The sequence below is a fragment of the Bombina bombina genome, chromosome 5 (assembly GCF_027579735.1).
Source record: "Bombina bombina isolate aBomBom1 chromosome 5, aBomBom1.pri, whole genome shotgun sequence".
NCBI classification, from domain to species: domain Eukaryota; kingdom Metazoa; phylum Chordata; class Amphibia; order Anura; family Bombinatoridae; genus Bombina; species Bombina bombina.
In genome coordinates, this window is record NC_069503.1 from 540,261,643 (window position 1) to 540,286,290 (window position 24,648).

Sequence of the window (24,648 nt, forward strand, 5' to 3'; positions counted from 1 at the left end):
TTTCTCCCAGTGTAAAGTGCAATATATCTCCTAAGTGGTGACCCAAACAGTCAGTTCAATTTTCTGCAGTTTTCGTCCTTTCTGCCAAAAAACAAAAACAATAATAGTGCAGAAGTTTTAAACAAAATAATCCTACCAGAGTGTCACTTACCAGTCGACGCGTTTCGGTCATGCACTGACCTTTATCAAAACTCAGAGTCTTGATAAAGGTCAGTGCATGACCGAAACGCGTCGACTGGTAAGTGACTCTTAGCTAAGAGTTTGTCTATATAGGCATTCTTAGCTATGCATTTGTGCATGTGTGCATGCTTAGCTATACATTTGTGTATGTATGCATGCTTAGCTATGCATGTGTGTATGTGTGCATGCTTAGCTAAGAGTTTGTCTATATAGGCATTCTTAGCTATGCATTTGTGCATGTGTGCATGCTTAGCTATGCATTTGTGTATGTGTGCATGCTTACCTATACATTTGTGTATGTGTGCATGCTTAGCTATACATTTGTGTATGTATGCATGCTTAGCTATGCATGTGTGTATGTGTGCATGCTTAGCTATGCATTTGTGTATGTATGCATGCTTAGCTATACATTTGTGTATGTGTGCATGCTTAGCTATGCATTTGTATATGTGTGCATGCTTAGCTATGAGTTTGTATATGTGTGCATTCTTAGCTATGCATTTGTATATGTGTGCATGCTTAGCTATGCATTTGTATATGTGTGCATGCTTAGTTATGCATTTGTATATAAGTGCATGCTTAGCTATGCATTTGTGTATGTGTGCATGCGTAGCTACGTTTTTGTGTATATGTGCATGCTTAGCTATGCATTTGTGTATGTGTGCATGCTTAGCTATGAGTTTGTATATGTGTGCATTCTTAGCTATGCATTTGTATATGTGTGCATGCTTAGCTATACATTTGTATATGTGTGCATGCTTAGCTATACATTTGTATATGTGTGCATGCTTAGCTATGAGTTTGTCTATATAAGCATTCTTAGGTATGTATTTGTATATGTGTGAATTCTTAGCTATGCATTTGTATATGTGTGCATGCTTAGCTATACATTTGTATATGTGTGCATGCTTAGCTATACATTTGTGTATGTGTGCATGCTTAGCTATACATTTGTATATGTGTGCATGCTTAGCTATACATTTGTATATGTGTGCATGCTTAGCTATACATTTGTGTATGTGTGCATGCTTTGCTATACATTTGTATATGTGTGCATGCTTAGCTATACATTTGTATATGTGTGCATGCTTAGCTATACATTTGTGTATGTGTGCATGCTTTGCTATACATTTGTATATGTGTGCATGCTTAGCTATACATTTGTATATGTGTGCATGCTTAGCTATACATTTGTGTATGTGTGCATGCTTAGCTATACATTTGTATATGTGTGCATGCTTAGCTATACATTTGTGTATGTGTGCATGCTTTGCTATGCATTTCTGTATGTTTGCATGCTTAGCTATACATTTGTGTATGTTTGCATGCTTAGCTATACATTCGTATATGTGTGCATGCTTAGCTTTGAATTTGTATATATGTGCTTGCTTAGTTATGCATTTGTGTATGTGTGCATGCTTTGTGTATCTGTGCATTTGTGTATGTGTGCATGCTTAGCTATGCATTTGTGTATGTGTGCATGCTTAGCTATACATTCGTATATGTGTGCATGCTTAGCTTTGAGTTTGTATATATGTGCAGTCTTAGCTATGCATTTGTGTGTGTGCATGCTTAGTTATGCATTTGTGTATGTGTGCATGCTTAGCTATGAGTTTGTATATGTGTGCATTCTTAGCTATGCATTTGTATATGTGTGCATGCTTAGCTATGAATTTGTATATGTGTGCATGCTTAGCTATGCATTTGTGTATGTGTGCATGCTTAGCTATGCATTTGTGTATGTGTGCATGCTTAGCTATACATGTGTGTATGGGTGCATGCTTAGCTATGCATTTGTGTATGTGTGCATGCTTAGCTATGCATTTGTGTATGTGTGCATGCTTAGCTATGCATTTGTGTATGTGCGCATGCTTAGTTATGCATTTGTGTATGTGTGCATGCTTAGCTATACATTTGTGTATGTGTGCATGCTTAGCTATACATTTGTATATGTGTGCATGCTTAGCTATACATTTGTATATGTGTGCATGCTTAGCTTTGAGTTTGTATATATAGGCATTCTTAGCTATGCATTTGTATATGTGTGCATGCTAAGCTATGCATTTGTGTATGTGTGCATGCTTAGCTATGCATTTGTGTATGTGTGCATGCTTAGCTATGCGTGTGTGTATGTGTGCATGCTTAGCTATACATTTTTATATGTGTGCATGCTTAGCTTTGAGTTTGTATATATGTGCATGCTTAGCTATGCATTTGTGTATGTGTGCATGCTTAGTTATGCATTTGTGTATGTGTGCATGCTTAGCTTTGAGTTTGTCTATATAGGCATTCTTAGCTATGCATTTGTGTATGTGTGTATGCTTAGTTATGCATTTGTGTATGTTTGCATGCTTAGGTATGAATTTGTATATGTGTGCATGCTTAGTTATGCATTTGTGTATGTGTGCATGCTTAGCTATGCATTTGTATATGTGTGCATGCTTAGCTATGCATTTGTGTATGTGTGCATGCTTAGCTATACATTTGTATATGTGTGCATGCTTAGCTATACATTTGTGTATAGGTGCATGCTTAGCTATACATTTGTGTATGTGTGCACGCTTAGCTATGCATTTGTGTATGTGTGTATGCTTAGCTATGCATTTGTGTATGTGTGTATGCTTAGCTATGCATTTGTGTATGTGTGTATGCTTAGCTATGCATTTGTGTATGTGTGTATGCTTAGCTATGCATTTGTGTGTGTGTGCATGCTTAGCTATGCATTTGTGTATGTGTGTATGCTAAGCTATGCATTTGTGTATGTGTTTATGCTTAGCTATGTATGTGTGCATGCTTAGCTATGCATTTTTGTATGTGTGTATGCTTAGCTATGCATTTGTGTATGTGTGTATGCTTAGCTATGCATTTGTGTATGTGTGTATGCTTAGCTATGCATTTGTATATGTGTGCATGCTTAGTTATGCATTTGTATATGTGTGCATGCTTAGCTATGCATTTGTATATGTGTGCATGCTTAGCTATACATTTGTGTATGTGTGCATGCTTAGCTATGCATTTGTGTATGTGTGCATGCTTAGCTATGCATTTGTATATGTGTGTATGCTTAGCTATGCATTTGTATATGTGTGCATGCTTAGCTATACATTTGTGTATGTGTGCATGCTTATCAATGCATTTCTATATGTGTGTGTATGCTTAGATATTAGTTTGTGTATGTGTGCATGTTTAGCTATGAGTTTGTATACTTGTGCATACCTATCTAACGCCTAGATTTAGAGTTGGGCGGTAGCCGTGAAAACCAGCGTTAGAGGCTCCTAACGCTGGTTTTTACCGCCCTCTGGTATTTGGAGTCAAGTATGAGTTAACACTAAGCGCCTAATGCTAAAGGGACCCTTTGCTTTAATAAATTGACCCCTAGCGGTCAAACGAATAGATAATCAGAAAGAAAGTAATTAAAGCGCCAAAGAACAAAAGGCCGGGTCCAGAATTTATGAAAAATATATATATCAATTTATTCAGTACAATATCATATAAGAATTAACATACCATTAAAACAGTAAAATAATAATCAAGGATCCAAGATTTTACAATAAGTTTAAAACCAATTCTCCAAATTAAAATTGAAGCAATTCTTTACTTAAACAGTCTTTTCAGGTAACAGTTGAAAACAATCATGTGAAATGTCTGGCAGTGTGATGTGTTTTATTTCTGCTTGAGAGACAATTCAGTGTAGTGGATCTGTCTGCTGTTGAATGAATATTTTGAATGGATTGGTGCAATATAAATGTGCTTGTGTGGCTGTTTGTGGATGTCTTCAAATAAACATTTGTGAGTAGAAGTGCCAAAAAATAATAATTGTGTCTTCAAATTGAGTGTTTAAAATTTTGAAAAAATAGTTGAAAAACAAATCATACAAATGATAATCAAAGAACAGTGTGAACACACAATCTTAATAAAACAATTGTAAATCAACGATCTTCAAATTATGTGCAGTATTATTCAAAGAAAATAACAATAAATGGTGAAAAAAATGGTGAAAAAAACTTGCAAGTTAAAGAAAAAGGAAAAATAGTCCTGAATAAGTGTGAACAGTCACACAACCATAGGAAATGTCAGATTGAGATATATGTGTATACTTGTTTTTCCTCCCAAATGAGATGCAGTGGTTTACTCCCAGTGTTTTTTCTCCCAGTGTAAAGTGCAATATATCTCCTAAGTGGTGACCCAAACAGTCAGTTCAATTTTCTGCAGTTTTCGTCCTTTCTGCCAAAAAACAAAAACAATAATAGTGCAGAAGTTTTAAACAAAACTGGTAAGTGACACTCTGGTAGGATTATTTTGTTTATTGTCTTTGAATAATACTGCACATAATTTGAAGATCGTTGATTTACAATTGTTTTATTAAGATTGTGTGTTCACACTGTTCTTTGATTATCATTTGTATGATTTGTTTTTCAACTATTTTTTCAAAATTTTAAACACTCAATTTGAAGACACGATTATTATTTTTTGGCACTTCTACTCACAAATGTTTATTTGAAGACATCCACAAACAGCCACACAAGCACATTTATATTGCACCAATCCATTCAAAATATTAATTCAACAGCAGACAGATCCACTACACTGAATTGTCTCTCAAGCAGAAATAAAACACATCACACTGCCAGACATTTCACACGGGTATTTGGAGTCAGTCAGGAAAGGGTCTAACGCTCACTTTCCAGCCGCGACTTTTCCATACCGCAGATCCCCTTACGTCAATTGTGTATCCTATCTTTTCAATGGGATCTTTCTAACGCCGGTATTTAGAGTCGTGGCTGAAATGAGCGTTAGAAATCTAACGACCAAACTCCAGCCGCAGAAAAAAGTCAGTAGTTAAGAGTTTTTTGGGCTAACGCCGGTTCATAAAGCTCTTAACTACTGTGCTCTACAGTACACTAACACCCATAAACTACCTATGTACCCCTAAACCGAGGTCCCCCCACATCGCCACCACTCGATTAAATTTTTTTAACCCCTAATCTGCCGACCGCCACCTACGTTATACTTATGTACCCCTAATCTGCTGCCCCTAACACCGCCGACCCCTATATTATATTTATTAACCTCTAATCTGCCCCCCACAACGTCGCCGCCAGCTACCTACAATAATTAACCCCTAATCTGCCGACCGCAAAGCGCCGCCACCTACGTTATCCTGATGTACCCCTAATCTGCTGCCCCTAACACCGCCGACCCCTATATTATATTTATTAACCCCTAATCTGCCCCCCACAACGTCGCCGCCACCTACCTACACTTATTAACCCCTAATCTGCCGAGCGGACCGCACCGCTACTATAATAAAGTTATTAACCCCTAATCCGCCTCACTCCCGCCTAAATAACCCTATAAGAAATAGTATTAACCCCTAATCTGCCCTCCCTAACATCGCCGACACCTAACTTCAAACATTAACCCCTAATCTGCCGACCGGAGCTCACCGCTATTCTAATAAATTTTTTAACCCCTAAAGCTAAGTCTTACCCTAACACTAACACCCCCCTAAGTTAAATATAATTTAAATAAACCCTAATATAGCTACAATATAAATAATAATTATATTGTAGCTATTTTAGGATTTATATTTATTTTACAGGTAACTTTGTATTTATTTTAACCAGGTACAATAGCTATTAAATAGTTAAGAACTATTTAATAGCTAAAATAGTTAAAATAATTACAAAATCACCTGTAAAATAAATCCTAACCTAAGTTACAATTAAACCTAACACTACACTATCAATAAATTAATTAAATAAAATACCTACAATTATCTACAATTAAACCTAACACTACACTATCAATAAATTAATTAAATACAATATCTACAAATAAATACAATGAAATAAACTAACTAAAGTACAAAAAATAAAAAAGAACTAAGTTACAAAAAATAAAAAAATATTTACAAACATTAGAAAAATATTACAACAATTTTAAACTAATTACACCTACTCTAAGCCCCCTAATAAAATAACAAAGCCCCCCAAAATAAAAAAAATGCCCTACCCTATTCTAAATTAAAAAAGTTCAAAGCTCTTTTATCTTACCAGCCCTGAACAGGGCCCTTTGCGGGGCATGCCCCAAAGAATTCAGCTCTTTTGCCTGTAAAAAAAACACATACAATACCCCCCCCCCCCACATCGGGATGAAGTCTTCTATCAAGCCGCATCTTCAATCTTCTTTCTTCTGGAGCGGAGCGGAGCCATCTTCTTTCCAACCGACGCGGATCCAACCTCTTCAACCGGATCCGCGTCGGTTGGAAAGAAGATGGCTCCGCTCCGCTCCAGAAGAAAGAAGATTGAAGATGCGGCTTGATAGAAGACTTCATCCTGATGATGGACTTCCGACTTCAGCCCGCTGATGGATTTCTTCAGCCGCCGCTTGGATCCAGACTTCAGCCCGAGGATGGACGTCACTCTTCAGCCCCCCGCTTGGGCTTGGATCAACACTTCCGAGGCTTGGATCAAGACTTCCGAGGACGGATCGGTGAACCTGGTATGGTGAAGATAAGGTAGGAAGATCTTCAGGGGCTTAGTGTTAGGTTTATTTAAGGGGGGTTTGGGTTAGATTAGGGGTATGTGGGTGGTGGGTTGTAATGTTGGGGGGGGTATTGTATGTGTTTTTTTTACATGCAAAAGAGCTGAATTCTTTGGGGCATGCCCCGCAAAGGGCCCTGTTCAGGGCTGGTAAGGTAAAAGAGCTTTGAACTTTTTTAATTTAGAATAGGGTAGGGCATTTTTTTATTTTGGGGGGCTTTGTTATTTTATTAGGGGGCTTAGAGTAGGTGTAATTAGTTTAAAATTGTTGTAATATTTTTCTAAGGTTTGTAAATATTTTTTGTAACTTAGTTCTTTTTTATTTTTTGTACTTTAGTTAGTTTATTTCATTGTATTTATTTGTAGATATTGTATTTAATTAATTTATTGATAGTGTAGTGTTAGGTTTAATTGTAGATAATTGTAGGTATTTTATTTAATTAATTTATTGATAGTGTAGTGTTAGGTTTAATTGTAACTTAGGTTAGGATTTATTTTACAGGTGATTTTGTAATTATTTTAACTATTTTAGCTATTAAATAGTTCTTAACTATTTAATAGCTATTGTACCTGGTTAAAATAAATACAAAGTTACCTGTAAAATAAATATAAATCCTAAAATAGCTACTATATAATTATAATTTATATTGTAGCTATATTAGGGTTTATTTTACAGGTAAGTATTTAGCTTTAAATAGGAATAATTTATTTAATAAGAGTTAATTTATTTCGTTAGATTTAAATTATATTTAACTTAGGGGGGTGTTAGTGTTAGGGTTAGACTTAGCTTTAGGGGTTAATCCATTTATTACAGTAGCGGCGAGATTCGGTCGGCAGATTAGGGGTTAATAATTGAAGTTAGGTGTCGGCGATGTTAGGGAGGGCAGATTAGGGGTTAATACTATTTATTATAGGGTTATTGAGGCGGGAGTGAGGCGGATTAGGGGTTAATAACTTTATTATAATAGCCGCGCGGTCCGGTCGGCAGATTAGGGGTTAATAAGTGTAGGCAGGTGGAGGCGACGTTGTGGGGGGCAGATTAGGGGTTAATTAATATAATATAGGGGTCGGCGGTGTTAGGGGCAGCAGATTAGGGGTACATAGGGATAATGTAAGTTGCGGCGGTTTACGGAGCGGCAGATTAGGGGTTAAAAAAAATATGCAGGTGTCAGCGATAGCGGGGGCGTCAGAATAGGGGTTAATAAGTGTAAGGTTAGGGGTGTTTAGACTCGGGGTACATGTTAGGGTGTTAGGTGCAGACGTAGGAAGTGTTTCCCCATAGAAAACAATGGGGCTGCGTTAGGAGCTGAACGCGGCTTTTTTGCAGGTGTTAGGTTTTTTTTCAGCTCAAACAGCCCCATTGTTTTCTATGGGGGAATCGTGCACGAGCACGTTTTTGAAGCTGGCCGCGTCCGTAAGCACCGCTGGTATCGAGAGTTGCAGTGGCGTTAAATTATGCTCTACGCTCCCTTTTTGGAGCCTAACGCACTGAAAACCCAGCCATTCTGTGAACTCTAAATATCAGCGGTATTTAAAAGGTGCGGCCAGAAAAAAGCACGCGTAGCTAACGCACTCCTTTGGCCGCAAAACTCTAAATCTAGGCGTAAGAGTTTATATATGTTTGCATGCGAAAGGGTAACACTAACTATGTATTTTCTTTTTAGGATTGCCTAAAACAGCAGTTAGACCTAGTGCTACAAGAGAATGGTGAACTGAAAAATATGCTATTGAATAATAATAAAAAGGAAAAGAATACATTACACTTTACAGATCCAAATCTTAAAGGTAAGTGTTACAACAATGTTTTCATTATTGTTGTTGTTTTTTTTATTTATACGTTTATCCACATATTTTAGTGTTTTTGTGACAGCCTAGGACAGTGAAGGCTAACCTTGGCACTGCAGATGTTTCAGAACTACATTTCCCATGATGCTTGACTGGACTTCAGAGTGCCTAAGGATCATGGGAAATTTAGTTCTGAAACATATGGAGTGCCAAGGTTCGCCATCATTGGCCTAGGAGATGATGATAATTTCATTGTGGATGAATGCACTGTCTGGAAGTGCTGTCTACAGCAAATGTGCTTTTCTATTTGTTATCTTTTGGTGCTCTACAAATATCTGGTGAATAATAATTATTTGCACAGTTGCATGAGAACAATAGAATTGCACAATTCACAGGTTATCAAACTGAAGAGTCTCCTTATGGCTCTTTACTATGATCAGTCAACTAACCCTAACTGTTATAACATTGGTGCCTATGTCACATATATCCCAAACTGCAACCAACCCCACCTCAACTAACACCGCTAACAGGGCCTTCCACAGAAATGTTTTGCCAGTTAAGTAGCCGGGTGGGAGCACTGTATGCTTTGTAATATAATAGCATTTTCTGTTATGTTTAAACACTACTTTAGCTATTCAAAGCACAGATTAGTTGTATAATGTAACATAAACTGATTTAATGATAGTTTTTGTAACAAATGTTGATTTTTTTTTTTATATTTTCTGATTTTATCTTAATATTGTGTTACATTTAAAATCAGCCAGGTGATGCACCGATTAAGGGCTAGATTACAAGTGGAGCACTTATTTATTTTGCGCCCGTAAACGGGCATATTCGCCCGTTTGTAGGCGCACAATAAATAAACAGCCATTATAAGTGGCTGGTTAATGCTACCGTGAGCTCGCTGTAGCAATTTAGCGCTCTGAAAATTAACCAGAGATCAGATCTCTGGTTAATTTTCAAAATGTCCCCCAATTGCCCCCAAAATAAAGTGTAAACTTCTATAATACAAAATAAAAACAGCATTTTTAATAAAATAACTTTATGAAGCAGCTATGAGGGTTTAAAGTGTGTTGGTGTGGGGTGTAAAGTGTCTATGGGGACTGTGTTATTACTCTAAATATATATATTTATGTATATATTTATATACATATATATTTCAATTTGCTGCCCATCGCTGCGTGACTTACACCCTTCGATGTGCTGGGTTCTAATGCCGAAACAGAAAAAAAAAGACAGGCGCAGCCCGACTCAAGTGTAATATGTTTAATGGGTAAGTGCACACACAGCTAAATAGCAACTTACAGGATTTAAAATGATAAAAGGCACGTCAGTGTAACTGCATTTATATATGCCACCCCAGCATGCCGAAACAGAAAAAAAAAGACAGGCGCAGCCCGACTCAAGTGTAATATGTTTAATGGGTAAGTGCACACACAGCTATATGGCAACTTACAGGATTTAAAATGATAAAAGGCACGTCAGTGTAACTGCATTTATATATGCCACCCCAGATTAGCAGTTTCCAAAATTCACCGGTTCTCAGCGTGTCCACCACCTCAGTCGATTAAATACCAAGTCTGGAGGTTAAGCCGCGACCAGTAGGAAGCGCCAGTACACAGTAGGATATGTGGTAACCATGGATGGGCGGGGCCGTTCGGTCACGTGAATGATGACGCAGCGACCAGCTTATCTCTGCGTTATCATTCACGTGACCGAACGGCCCCGCTCATCCAGACCTGGTATTTAATCGACTGAGGTGGTGGACATGCTGAGAACCGGTGAACTTTGGAAACCGCTAATCTGGTGTGGCATATATAAATGCAGTTACACTAACGTGCCTTTTATCATTTTAAATCCTGTAAGTTGCCATTTAGCTGTGTGTGCGCTTACCCATTAAATGTTTTACACTTGAGTTGGGCTGCGCCTGTCTTTTTTTTTTTTTTTCTGTTTCAGCTCTCCTTCGTTTGGGTGCCTCTTTGAAAATTCACACCAGGTACTACGGGCAGCAGCAGACAATCTCATTGGATACCACATTTACACAGGACCAGTTTACTACAGGCCTAAGATCTTAGTTATCCCTTCTATTTCACTACTACGGTGAAATCGGCTATCTTTACTCCATATCCTCATAAGGTGACATACCTTTTAAACGGCTGGGCGTCTGATACCGGTACTGTTTTTGTCCCATTAAAGTCTATTGAGCGCAAAGTTTCCTAGCAATTGCTGTGAGCTATAAATTCTTTTTTTTTTTTTATCAAAAATTCTTTAAAAAACAAAAGTCTTCAGTAACATTTTTTAAATTTAGAAAAAAAATACAGACCTCGTAATATTTCTATTATTGTAAGCAGATCACTACACAAGATTCTTTATACAAATTTCCAAATCTGGAATTCCAAAACCAAACATTCTGAAATCCAAACTTTTAATTAATTTTTTATAAAAGTAAACTTATCAAAAATGACTTTTCCCCCACTTGTAAGTCACAAATGTTTCTGTCTGCATTTTTGGTTTGTTGTTTTATGTTCTGAACTGCAAATAGTCTATATTTATTTAAACCAATAACTGTTACCTTTCTGATTACAGTACTGTACTATCTTTCTCCTGTTAAGTGTAGTCAGTCCACGGGTCATCCATTACTTATGGGATTATATCTCCTCCCCAACAGGAAGTGCAAGAGGATCACCCAAGCAGAGCTTCTATATAGCTCCTCCCCTCTACGTCATACCCAGTCATTCTCTTGCACCTAACTAATAGATAGGACGTGTGAGAGGACTGTGGTTGTTAAACTTAGTTTTTATTTCTTCAATCAAAAGTTTGTTATTTTAAACGGCACCGGAGTGTGTTGTTTCTTCTCAGGCAGCATTAGAAGAAGAATCTACCTGAGTTTGTGTATGATCTTAGCGGTCGTAACTAAGATCCACTTGCTGTTCTCGGCCATTCTGAGGAGCGAGGTAACTTCAGAACAGGGGATAGCAGGCAGGGCTCACCTGCAAGGAGGTATGTTGCAGTATATTATTTTCTAAGGAATGGAATTGACTGAGAAAATACTGCTAATACCGATGTAATGTAAGTGCAGCCTTAAATGCAGTAGTAGCGACTGGTATCAGGCTGATATGTATGTATGCATACACTGAGGTATTTCTGGGGAATGGAATTTCACTAAGAAAATACTGTATATATTTAAGTAATATTTGAGCCTCCACTGCAGTGAAAGCGACTAGCAGCAGGCTTATTAATAACATTTCATAATTTTATTTTTAAAACGTTTACTGGCATGTTAAGCGTTTTTTTCTGAGGTACTTGGTGATAAAACTTTATGGGCATGATTTTTACCACATGGCTGTCGTTTGTTTCTGAATAAAATCAGTTTACTGAGCTTCCCCACTGTTGTAATATGAGTGGGAGGGGCCTATTTTAGCGCTTTATTGCGCAGTAAAAATTTAGTCACAGTCTTCCTATTTCTTCCTCCATGATCCAGGACGTCTCTACAGAGCCCAGGGGTCTCCAAAACTAGTTTTGAGGGAGGTAATCACTCACAGCAGACCTGTGAGAGTGTGTTTTGACTGTGATAAAAACTTTAATATTAAATTGTTATCCGTTTTTTGGGTACTAAGGGGTTAATCATCCATTTGCTGGTGGGTGCAATCCTTTTCTAACTTATTGCATTTACTGTGAAAATTTGGTTGCTATAACTAATTTGATCATTGTTATTTCAACTGTGACAGTTTTTTTGTGCTTCTTAAAGGCACAGTAACGTTTTTTATATTGCTTGTAAATTTATTTGAAAAGTATTTTCCAAGCTTGCTAGTCTCATTGCTAGTCTGTTTAAACATGTCTGACACAGATGAATCTCGTTGTTCAATATGTTTAAAGGCCAATGTGGAGCCCAATAGAAATTTGTGTACTAATTGCATTGATGCTACTTTAAATAAAAGCCAATCTGTACATGTAAAGAAAATTTCACCAGACAACGAGGGGGAAGTTATGCCGACTAACTCTCCTCACGTGTCAGTACCTTCGCCTCCCGCTCAGGAGGTGCGTGATATTGTGGTGCCAAGTACATCAGGGCGGCCCATACAAATCACTTTGCAAGACATGGCTAATGTTATGACTGAAGTACTATCTAAATTGCCAGAATTTAGGGGTAAACGCGATCACTCTGGGGTAAGAACAGAGTGTGCTGATAATAATAGAGCCATGTCTGATACTGCGTCACAATTTGCAGAACATGAGGACGGAGAGCTTCATTCTGTGGGTGACGGATCTGATCCAAGTAAACTGGACTCAGACATTTCAAATTTTAAATTTAAGCTTGAGAACCTCCGTGTATTACTAGGGGAGGTATTAGCGGCTCTGAATGATTGTAACACGGTTGCAATTCCAGAGAAAATATGTAGGCTGGATAAATATTTTGCGGTACTGACGTTTTTCCTATACCTAAAAGGCTTACAGAAATTGTTAACAAGGAGTGGGATAGACCCGGTGTGCCTTTTTCACCCCCTCCTATATTTAGAAAAATGTTTCCAATAGACGCCACCACACGGGACTTATGGCAGACGATCCCTAAGGTGGAGGGAGCAGTTTCTACTCTGGCTAAGCGCACCACTATCCCGGTGGAGGATAGCTGTGCTTTTTCAGATCCAATGGATAAAAAGTTAGAGGGTTACCTTAAGAAAATGTTTGTTCAGCAAGGTTTTATATTACAACCCCTTGCATGCATTGCGCCTGTCACGGCTGCGGCGGCATTCTGGTTTGAGTCTCTGGAAGAGACCCTTAGCACAGCTCCATTGGATGAGATTATAGACAAGCTTAAAGTCCTTAAGCTAGCTAATTCATTTATTTCTGATGCCGTAGTACACTTAACTAAACTTACGGCTAAGAACTCCGGATTCGCCATTCAAGCGCGTAGAGCGCTGTGGCTTAAATCCTGGTCAGCCGATGTGACTTCTAAATCTAAATTGCTTAACATCCCTTTCAAAGGGCAGACATTATTCGGGCCCAGTTTGAAAGAAATTATCGCTGACATTACTGGAGGTAAGGGCCATGCCCTGCCTCAAGACAGGGCCAAACCAAGGGCCAAACAGTCTAATTTTCGTGCCTTTCGTAACTTCAAGGCAGGAGCAGCATCAACTTCCTCCGCTCCAAGACAGGAAGGAACTGTTGCTCGCTACAGACAGGGCTGGAAACCTAACCAGTCCTGGAACAAGGGCAAGCAGGCCAGAAAACCTGCTGCTGCCCCTAAGACAGCATGAAGTGAGGGCCCCCGATCCGGAAACGGATCTAGTGGGGGGCAGACTTTCTCTCTTCGCCCAGGCTTGGGCAAGAGATGTCAAGGATCCCTGGGCGTTAGAGATCATATCTCAGGGATATCTTCTGGACTTCAAAGCTTCTCCTCCAAAAGGGAGATTTCATCTTTCAAGGTTGTCAGCAAACCAGATAAAGAAAGAGGCGTTTCTACGCTGTGTACAAGACCTTTTACTAATGGGAGTGATCCACCCAGTTCCGCGGTCGGAACACGGACAAGGGTTTTACTCAAATCTGTTTGTGGTTCCCAAAAAAGAGGGAACCTTCAGACCAATCTTGGACTTAAAGATCCTAAACAAATTCCTAAGAGTTCCATCGTTCAAAATGGAAACTATTCGGACCATCTTACCTATGATCCAAAAGGGTCAGTACATGACCACAGTGGATTTAAAGGATGCCTACCTTCACATACCGATTCACAAGGATCATTACCGGTATCTAAGGTTTGCCTTCCTAAACAGGCATTACCAGTTTGTAGCTCTTCCCTTCGGGTTAGCTACAGCTCCAAGAATCTTTACAAAGGTACTGGGCTCTCTTCTGGCGGTACTAAGACCACGAGGAATAGCGGTAGCTCCGTACCTAGACGACATTCTGATACAAGCGTCAAGTTTCCAAACTGCCAAGTCTCATACAGAGTTAGTTCTGGCATTTCTAAGGTCGCATGGGTGGAAGGTGAACGTAGAAAAGAGTTCTCTATTGCCACTCACAAGAGTTCCCTTCTTGGGGACTCTTATAGATTCTGTAGAAATGAAAATTTACCTGACAGAGGACAGGTTATCAAAACTTCTAAATGCTTGCCGTGTCCTTCATTCCATTCAACACCCGTCAGTGGCTCAATGCATGGAGGTAATCGGCTTAATGGTAGCGGCAATGGACATAGTACCTTTTGCACGCCTGCGTCTCAGACCGCTGCAATTGTGCATGCTAAGTCAGTGGAATGGGGATTACTCAGATTTGTCCCCTATGCTAAATCTGGATCAAGAGACCAGAGATTCTCTTCTATGGTGGCTTTCTCGGCCACATCTGTCCAGGGGGATGCCCTTCAGCAGGCCAGATTGGACGATTGTAACAACAGACGCCAGCCTACTAGGTTGGGGCGCTGTCTGGAATTCCCTGAAGGCTCAGGGATCATGGACTCAGGAGGAGAGACTCCTTCCAATAAACATTCTGGAATTAAGAGCAGTTTTAAATGCTCTCCTGGCTTGGCCTCAGTTAGCAACTCTGAGGTTCATCAGGTTTCAGTCGGACAACATCACGACTGTGGCTTACATCAACCATCAGGGAGGGACAAGGAGTTCCCTAGCGATGATGGAAGTCTCAAAGATAATTCACTGGGCAGAGTCTCACTCTTGCCACCTGTCAGCGATCCACATCCCAGGCGTGGAGAACTGGGAGGCGGATTTCCTAAGTCGCCAGACCTTTCATCCGGGGGAGTGGGAACTTCATCCGGAGGTGTTTGCCCAACTGCTTCATCATTGGGGCAAACCAGATCTGGATCTCATGGCGTCTCGCCAGAACGCCAAGCTTCCTTGTTACGGATCCAGGTCCAGGGACCCGGGAGCGGTACTGATAGATGCTCTGACAGCACCTTGGGTTTTCAACATGGCTTATGTGTTTCCACCCTTCCCGATGCTTCCTCGATTGATTGCCAGGATCAAACAGGAGAGAGCATCGATGATTCTAATAGCGCCTGCGTGGCCACGCAGGACCTGGTATGCAGATCTAGTGGACATGTCGTCCTGTCCACCATGGTCTCTGCCTCTGAGACAGGACCTTCTGATTCAGGGTCCTTTCAAACATCCAAATCTAATTTCTCTGAGGCTGACTGCATGGAGATTGAACGCTTGATTCTATCAAAGCGGGGATTCTCGGAGTCAGTAATTGATACCTTAATACAGGCTAGGAAACCTGTTACCAGGAAAATTTACCATAAAATATGGCGTAAATACTTATATTGTTGCGAATCCAAGAGTTACTCATGGAGTAAGGTTAGGATTCCTAGGATATTGTCTTTTCTACAAGAAGGTTTAGAAAAGGGTTTATCTGCTAGTTCGTTAAAGGGACAGATCTCAGCTCTGTCTATACTTTTACACAAACGTCTGTCAGAAGTTCCAGACGTTCAGGTTTTTTGTCAGGCTTTGGCTAGGATTAAGCCTGTGTTTAAGACTGTTGCTCCGCCGTGGAGCTTAAACTTAGTTCTTAACGTTCTGCAAGGTGTTCCGTTTGAACCCCTTCATTCCATTGATATCAAACTGTTATCTTGGAAAGTTCTGTTTTTAATGGCTATTTCCTCGGCTCGAAGAGTCTCTGAGTTATCGGCCTTACATTGTGATTCTCCTTATCTGATTTTTCATTCAGACAAGGTAGTTCTGCGTACTAAACCTGGGTTCTTACCTAAGGTAGTCACTAACAAGAATATCAATCAAGAGATTGTTGTTCCATCATTGTGCCCTAACCCTTCTTCAAAGAAGGAACGACTTCTGCACAATCTGGACGTCGTCCGTGCCCTGAAATTTTATTTGCAGGCAACTAAGGATTTTCGTCAAACTTCTTCCCTGTTTGTCGTTTATTCTGGACAGAGGAGAGGTCCAAAAGCTTCGGCTACCTCTCTCTCTTTTTGGCTTCGTAGCATAATACGTTTAGCATATGAGACTGCTGGACAGCAGCCTCCTGAAAGGATTACAGCTCATTCTACTAGAGCTGTGGCTTCCACTTGGGCCTTTAAGAATGAGGCCTCTGTTGAACAGATTTGCAAGGCTGCAACTTGGTCTTCACTTCACACTTTTTCAAAATTTTACAAATTTGACACTTTTGCTTCTTCGGAGGCTGTTTTTGGGAGAAAGGTTCTACAGGCAGTGGTTCCTTCCGTGTAAAGATCCTGCCTTTCCCTCCCGTCATCCGTGTACTTTTAGCTTTGGTATTGGTATCCCATAAGTAATGGATGACCCGTGGACTGACTACACTTAACAGGAGAAAACATAATTTATGCTTACCTGATAAATTCCTTTCTCCTGTAGTGTAGACAGTCCACGGCCCGCCCTGTTGTTTACAGCAGGTCTAAATTTTTAAATTAAACTCCAGTCACCACTGCACCCTATAGTTTCTCCTTTCTCGTTTGGTTTCGGTCGAATGACTGGGTATGACGTAGAGGGGAGGAGCTATATAGCAGCTCTGCTTGGGTGATCCTCTTGCACTTCCTGTTGGGGAGGAGATATAATCCCATAAGTAATGGATGACCCGTGGACTGACTACACTACAGGAGAAAGGAATTTATCAGGTAAGCATAAATTATGTTTTTTGAGGGTACTATGTATACAAAAGTATTACAAATTACGTAAAACTATCTTTAGGTTACATGTATAAGCTGTATCATGACATGTAAATATTGTCTAAATGACATAAGATATTATTGTTTACACTTGGTTCCATCCCCTCTACAAACTGTCCCATTTTACAGATGCAAATATTCCAAAATCCAAACTATTCCAAAATCCAAACCTTTTGTCCTAAGTAGTTTGGATAAAGGGTTTTCCACCTGTATTTAAAATAGTGTGTATTAAAATCACAAATTTTAGACTTTTGGTTGTAGAAAAAAAAAACACATTCAAGAAATCATGATCAACAGCAAATAATACAGAACTCCAAAAATGTATATGTCTTTCACAATGATGTGATCGCTGGAAAAAAACAAGTTTAAAAAGCACTGTAACGTAATTTCAGAATAATGCAAGAATGAAATAAAAACAACATTTTATAAAATTGAATGTTAAACTACTTTTCTAGATGTGGTCAAGATTTGTTTTTTCTGACATTTCCTGCAAATCTCAAGTATGCAAGTTATATTGTTATGAAAAATATATACATACATAAATATATATATATATATATATATATATATACAGTATATACAGTATATATATATATATATATATATATATATATATATATATATATATATATATATATATATATATATAAAAAACAGAACTGACCACTAAGAATGTACTATACAACAGTGATGAAGAGAGGTTTAATAAATCTAGGCCCTATGGGGTCCATTTATTAAGTAGCAGGTGCTGCTTCAGAGCCCCATCGTTTAAGGTCCGCCGGAAACGGAAGTTAAGAAGCAGCGTTTGTAAGACCTTTTAGGTGGCGGACTGAAATCATCCTGATCTGATATGATCGGGATTATCAACGGCCCCTGCTAGCGGCCAATTGGCCGGAAGTGAACAGGGGGTGGCATTGCACAAGCATTTCACCGTATGCTGTCTGCATTTAGCGAGGTCGAGCTACAGCAATCATGTCCGTTTGCCTCTTAGTAAATCTACCCCTATATGTACATGCAAAATGGTATTACTGGCTGTCTCAGTGTGTATTACACATGCACAAAATAATTGTTTAATTCCAAATTGTCTTGGATTATTCACAAATATGTCAATAAGGCCAGTTTTGTATTTGATCAAGTACCTATAGGTGTCATATTCAATAAGTGCAGAAAATCTATTTATCGAGAAAATGGATTGTGATCACTGAGAAAGGAATGACCCATGTTAAGTATAGTGCCTTTTTTCTCTGCAAGCCAATAACACATTTTCAGGACCAAAAAACAATAAAACAGTGATGACGATCAGCTTGAACTCGAAAGTGCCTATCAACGGCCGAAAACATCCCTTAGTGTTTTTGTGAATTGTTTGCAAACTATAGTGGCCTATTAGTATAATATTTAAAAATATATATATTTATTTATTGGTTTTAATTATAAAAATACATCATTTCTTTTTTCTAAATAAAAAAAACTGAATTACACCAATGAAAATTGATATTAAGATTGGATGAATCTTCTGTTCAATTTAATCAGTTATAAATCATCTTCCTTTTTAGATTTAAGAATTTCAGATTTACAAAGTCACAATCAACAACTCCAGCAGGAAATTGATGTCTTAAAATGCAAGCTGCAGTATTTTGACAAGATACAGAGCCTGACTGAGATGCTACAAGAAAGCCACCGGTATGTATAACTGCCTCTTGAAACAAATATAGTTATTAAAGAGAAACATCCGTTTTCCTAACTCATATTATGTAAACATTCTGTTTTGTTCTATTACGAAACATATTCAGGCTCCTCCCCTTTTTCTGAATGTACTCTCCCCTCTTCCTCCATAACACCCTTACCAGTATCTACCTATTAGCGGTGTGGGACATAGGCTGTATCTTAGCTTCATTCTGAAGTGGTTGTTTTATTTTGCACAGATGAAGAAAGGATGTGGCCTCTTTCTGTATGGATCTCGGCCTTGCAAGTGTGCAGCTGTACCGTTACCTCAGTAAGCTCTGTGTGTAGCCAACAGACCTTTATGAACAAAGTCTGTATGTTGTACAATTTGTATTGGTTATTGGCATGTGACCAGGTGGAAGAATTTTAGGTGCCCTACATCCGTGCCCGAACAATATTATTATTATGATTATTTTTTATTGTTGTTATTATTTCCTTTAAGAGACTATGGGGCCTATCTATCAAGCTCCGAAAGGAGCTTGATGCCCCGTGTTTCTGGCGAGCCTGCAGGGTCGCCAGAAACAGCAGTTATGAAGCAGCGTTCACAAAGACCACTGCTCCATAACCCTGTCCTCCTGCTCTGAGCAGGCGGACAGACATCGCTGGAAATCAACCCGATCGAGTACGATCGGGTTGATTGACACCTCCCTGCTGAATACGGAGAGTGTATTGCTCTCCGTATTCAGCGAGGTCTGGCGGACCTGATCCGCACTGTCGGATCAGGTCCGCCAGACTTTGTTAAATAGAGGCCTATGAGGCCCATTTATCAAGCTCCGAATGGAGCTTGAGGGCCCGTGTTTCTGTAGAGTCTTCAGACTCGCCAGAAACAGCAGTTACGAAGCATTGGTCTAAAGACCACTGCTCCATAACCCCGGTCTGCCTGCTCTGATGAGGCGGACAGAGATCGCCACAATTCAACCCGATCGCGTACAATCGGGTTGATTGAAACCCCCTTCTGGCGGCCGCAAGTCTTCAGGGGGCGGCGTTGCACCAGCAGCTCACAAGAGCTGCTGGTGCAATGCTGAATACAGAGAGCGTATTGCTCTCCGCATTCAGCGATGTCTGTCGGACCAGGTCCGACAGACATTTGATAAATTGGCCTCATTGTAAACACTTTTCTGCTGATAAAATGGTGTTTTGCAGATGCTTCTTTCTGCTTTCAGTGTTTGCCTAATAATTCATTTCTTAAAGCCTGTTTTTTTAATTTCACAAATGTTTTACTTTGTTGAGTAGCAAAGCCATAAATGTACTTATTGAAAAGATATATAAACAACTTGAGGAACGCTACAGAGACTTTACTTGAATAAACTTGTCACTGATTCATTGTTAAAATTATTTATTTAAATACTCAGGTAATGAACCTTATACACTACTAAAGAGTAACTGAGGGGAATTCAGTTTAATTTTCTGGCTTACTGAGTCTTTTTCATGTGTCCATTTTATGTGAATCTTGAGTAAATTCCCTCTTTAATACACTTCTTTAATTATATTTTATATGAAATTAAAGGGACAGTCTAGGCCAAAAAAAAAACTTTCATGATTCAGATAGGGCATGTAATTTTAAACAATTTTCCAATTTACTTTTATCACCAATTTTGCTTTGTTCTCTTGGTATTCTTAGTTGAAAGCTTAACCTTGGAGGTTCATATGCTACCTCTTTTCAGAATGCATTTTAACAGTTTTTCACCACTAGAGGGTGCAAGTTCATGTATTTCATATAGATAACACTGTGCTCGTGCACGTGAAGTAATCTGGGAGCAGGCACTGATTGGCTAAACTGCAAGTCTGTCAAAAGAACTGAAATAAAGGGGCAGTTTGCAGAGGCTTAGATACAAGATAATCACAGGTAAAAAGGGTATTAATATAACTGTGTTGGTTATGCAAAACTGGGGAATGGGTAATAAAGGTATTATCTATCTTTTAAAACAATAAAAATTCTGCTGTAGACTGTCCCTTTAAATGTATTATACTGTCACACTGCACATGGATTTTGCGGATAACCTTTATTTAGAGAGTAAAGTTGTTTTGTTCTTTAGCCTTTATACTATGCAAGGTCCAGAGATTGCTGAGTACCACAATAAGACTCCAAGATGGAAAAAATAGTAATATAGGTTACGGTAGATGATTTTGTACTTTGCATAAACCAGACAGAATGGAGTAAGGCAATAAAATATTGTGTGTACAAAATCATAAGAAATTCCTGTTAAATACACAGAAAAAAAGAGGAATTTCACAGTTGTTTCAAGGCAGTTTTTCCAGTGATTTTTATGGAAGCAAAATGTACATGCTCAAAGTAAAAATAAGACATGGTGGTTAATAGATTCAGCATAGCAGTAAAAGAGGGGACTCTTATCCTAAATTTGTCAAGAGCAATTTTCTGGTTCCAAAGAGTTAAAGGGACAGTCAACACCAGAATTTTTGTTGTTTAAAAAGATAGATAATCCCTTTATTACCCATTCCCCCGTTTTCTATAACCAACTGTTATAATTATACACGTTTTACCTCTGTAATTATCTTGTATTTAAGCCACTGCAAACTGCCCCCTTATTTCAGTTCTTTTGACAGACTTGTATTTTAGCCAATCAGTGCTCACTCCTAGGCAACTTCACGTGCGTGAGCTTAATGTTATCTAAATGAAACACATGAACAAATGCCCTCTAGTGGTGGAAAAACTGTCAAAATGCATTCAGATTAGGGGCGGCCTTCAAGGTCTAAGAAACTAGCATATGAACCTCCTAGGTTTAGCTTTCAACTAAGAATACCAAGAGAACAAAGCAAAATTGGTGATAAAAGTAAATTGGAAAGTTTTTTAAAACTACATGCCCTATCTGAATCTGGAACATTTTTTTTGGACTTGACTGTCCCTTTAGCCATTTGCCTTATTTTGGAGGAGCAAATCTGGGATTTGGTCTGTAGACACGGTCATAAAATCAGTATATAAAGTCAATTGTTTTGCAGTTGTTATCAGCTGAAGCCAAAGCCAGGGAAAGATATGTAGCTTAGGTAACCTTCGAAAATAAGAATAAAACATATCTACAAAGAGTTAAATTACATGAAAATGGCAAAAATAAATAAGGAAAATACATTTGTAAAGTTGTTTGCTACACATAACTAAACATTTTATATTAAAATGTCATGTTGTTTACTTTAAGAAAAGCCCCCAACATTTTTGTGATATTTTTCTCCATGCTGTCAAGTTTTTGATCATTAGACCCTCCGTTCTATAAAACGTTCCACACTGGCTAGATTATCTAAAAAAGATCCATACGATCCATCACGGAATTCTGGAAAGGCAAATTATACTTTGAGAGCTTTGTATCTTATGTGTGTTCTCTACATTTCTGTATGCAAAGAAGAGACACAAACATTACAGTATAGTGCTTAAAGGGACACTTAACTGATTGGCACAACCGCTTTACTTTGATTATTACTGACCATGCTATTTTTTTCTTCCTGTGCCTGCAGTTCTCTTTAAAGCCGTTATCTTGGTTTAACCCTTTACAAGTGCTGGTTAGTGAAACTCTACATCTTCACAATGGGTGCTGCCATCTAAAGGGATAGTGTACTGTAAAATCGTCTCCCTTTAATGTGTTTCCAAATATCTTTTTTACCTGCTGGAGTGTTTTAAACTGAATAGAGATCACTCCTTTACTTTTATGTTGGCATTTGAAATATCTGCTTTTGCATGTTGTATCCCCACCTATACCGACAATGACAATACTATATTTATTCACTATGGAAAAGCTGTGTAAACATAACTAGAAGGAGAATATTACACTCCCAGTGGGAGTAGTAGAGATAAGTGCTAAAATGTTAATTTCAATTGTTCTCTCTACGTATTAAAATTGAGATAAGATAAGGAAGCTTTGTTGTGTGTGTAAAGATTTTGGTGTGAGTGTAAAAAGAGTTTATCTCCCTGCAAGCACAACCTATTTTAATAGGTTGTCATTTCAAAGAGCAAAACCAGCTAGTTCAAATTAAAAACTAAACCTAAAGAAATAATTTCCTATGCATTTTATACTCTTCAGTTGGTATAGCAAATCATTGGGAACACATTAAAGGGACATGAAACCCAACATTTTTATTTCATGATTTACATAGAACATACAATTTTAAACAACTTTCCAGTTTACTTCTATTATCAAATTTGCTTCATTCTCTTGGTATCATTTGTTGAAGGAGCAGAAATGCACTGCTGGTTTCTAACGGAACACATGTGTGAGCCAATGACAATCCATATATATATGCAGCCACCAATCAGCAGCTAGAACCTAGGTTAGGTTTTATTTTACTGGGCAATTTGTATTTATTTTAGCTAGGTAGTTATTAAATAGTTAATAACTATTTAGTAACTATTCTACCTAGTTAAAATAAATACAAAGTTGCCTGTAAAATAAAAATAAACCCTAAGCTAGCTACAATGTAACTATTAGTTATATTGTAGCTATCTTAGGGTTTATTTTACAGGTGAGTATTTAGTTTTAAATAGGAATAATTTAGGTAATAATTGTAGGTTTTATTTATATTTTATTTATATTTATTTTAATTATATTTAAGTTAGGGGGTGTTGGGGTAAGGGTTAGACTTAGGTTTAGGGGTTAATAAATATAATATAGTGGCGGCGACGTTGGGGGAGGCAGATTAGGGGTTAATAAATGTAGGTAGGTGGTGGCAATGTTAGGGACAGCAGATTAGGGGTTAATAATATTTAACTAGTGTTTGCGATGCGGGAGTGCGGCGGTTTATGGGGTTAATATGTTTATTCTAGTGGCGGCGATGTCTGGAGCGGCAGATTAGGGGTTAATAATTTTATTTTAGTGTTTGCGATGCGGGAGGGCCTTGGTTTAGGGGTTAATAGGTAGTTTATGGGTGTGAGTGTACTTTTTAGCACTTTAGTTGAGTTTTATGCTACAGCGTTGTAGCGTAAAACTCATAACTACTGACTTTAGAATGTGGTATCTTGCGGGATAGGCTGTACCGCTCACTTTTTGGCCTCCCAGGACAAGCTTGTAATACCAGCGCTATGTAAGACCCATAGAAAAAAGACTATACGCAATTTGCGTAAGTTGATTTGCGGTAAGGCCAAAAAAGTGTGCGGTGCCCCTAAACCTGCAAGACTCGTAATACCACCTTACCGCAAAACTCGTAATCTAGCCAAAAGTGTCTTCTTTGAGAGACCGGAAGAAGACCAATTTTTCGGAAGGGGAACAGTGTGAAAAGGCTTAAATATGCTAACGTCGACAATATATGAGAAGATTTGGAGAGAGATGAAGAATGAGTGCGTGCAGCCTTCAGTGAAACATGGTGGGGGGTCTGTCCTGGTTTGGGGCTTGATTTTTGCCAGTGGTATTTGCAATATTGTCCAAATTGATGGGTTCATGAATGCTGAAAAGTACAGACAGGTTTTAATTGATCATGCCATTCCTTCTGGAAAGTGCCTGATTGGGAATTGTTTTATTTTTCAGCATGATAACGATCCCAAGCACACTGCTAATGCAGTGAAATCATATTTGTAGAGAAAAACAGTTGATAAAACACTGACAGTCATGGATTGGCCTCCACAGAGTCCAGACCTGAAATATTATAGAGGCAGTATGGGATCATCTGGGAAGAGAAATAAATAAAAGACAACCTAAATCTAAAGAAGAGCTCTGGGAAGTGCTGAATATATCTCTATATTTCTAAGTGCTATATTTTTTGTACATGTTTCCTGTATTTTCTGTTTGTATCTTAATAAAGTAACCAAAAAATAAATATGGATAGTCATTAAAACTTTGCTAA

The 24,648-nt window shown here is 38.5% G+C and overlaps 1 protein-coding gene across 1 annotated transcript in view; it reads left to right on the top strand.

The window, feature by feature from the left end:
• The window catches only part of CEP72 (centrosomal protein 72), a 257,419-nt gene that overhangs the window by 228,577 nt on the left and 4,194 nt on the right, over positions 1-24,648 (top strand). The window contains exons 12-13 of the mRNA XM_053715788.1: positions 8,390-8,510; positions 18,699-18,825. Of these exons, the coding sequence (XP_053571763.1) occupies positions 8,390-8,510; positions 18,699-18,825 (248 nt within the window). The remainder of the gene's footprint in view (positions 1-8,389; positions 8,511-18,698; positions 18,826-24,648) is intronic.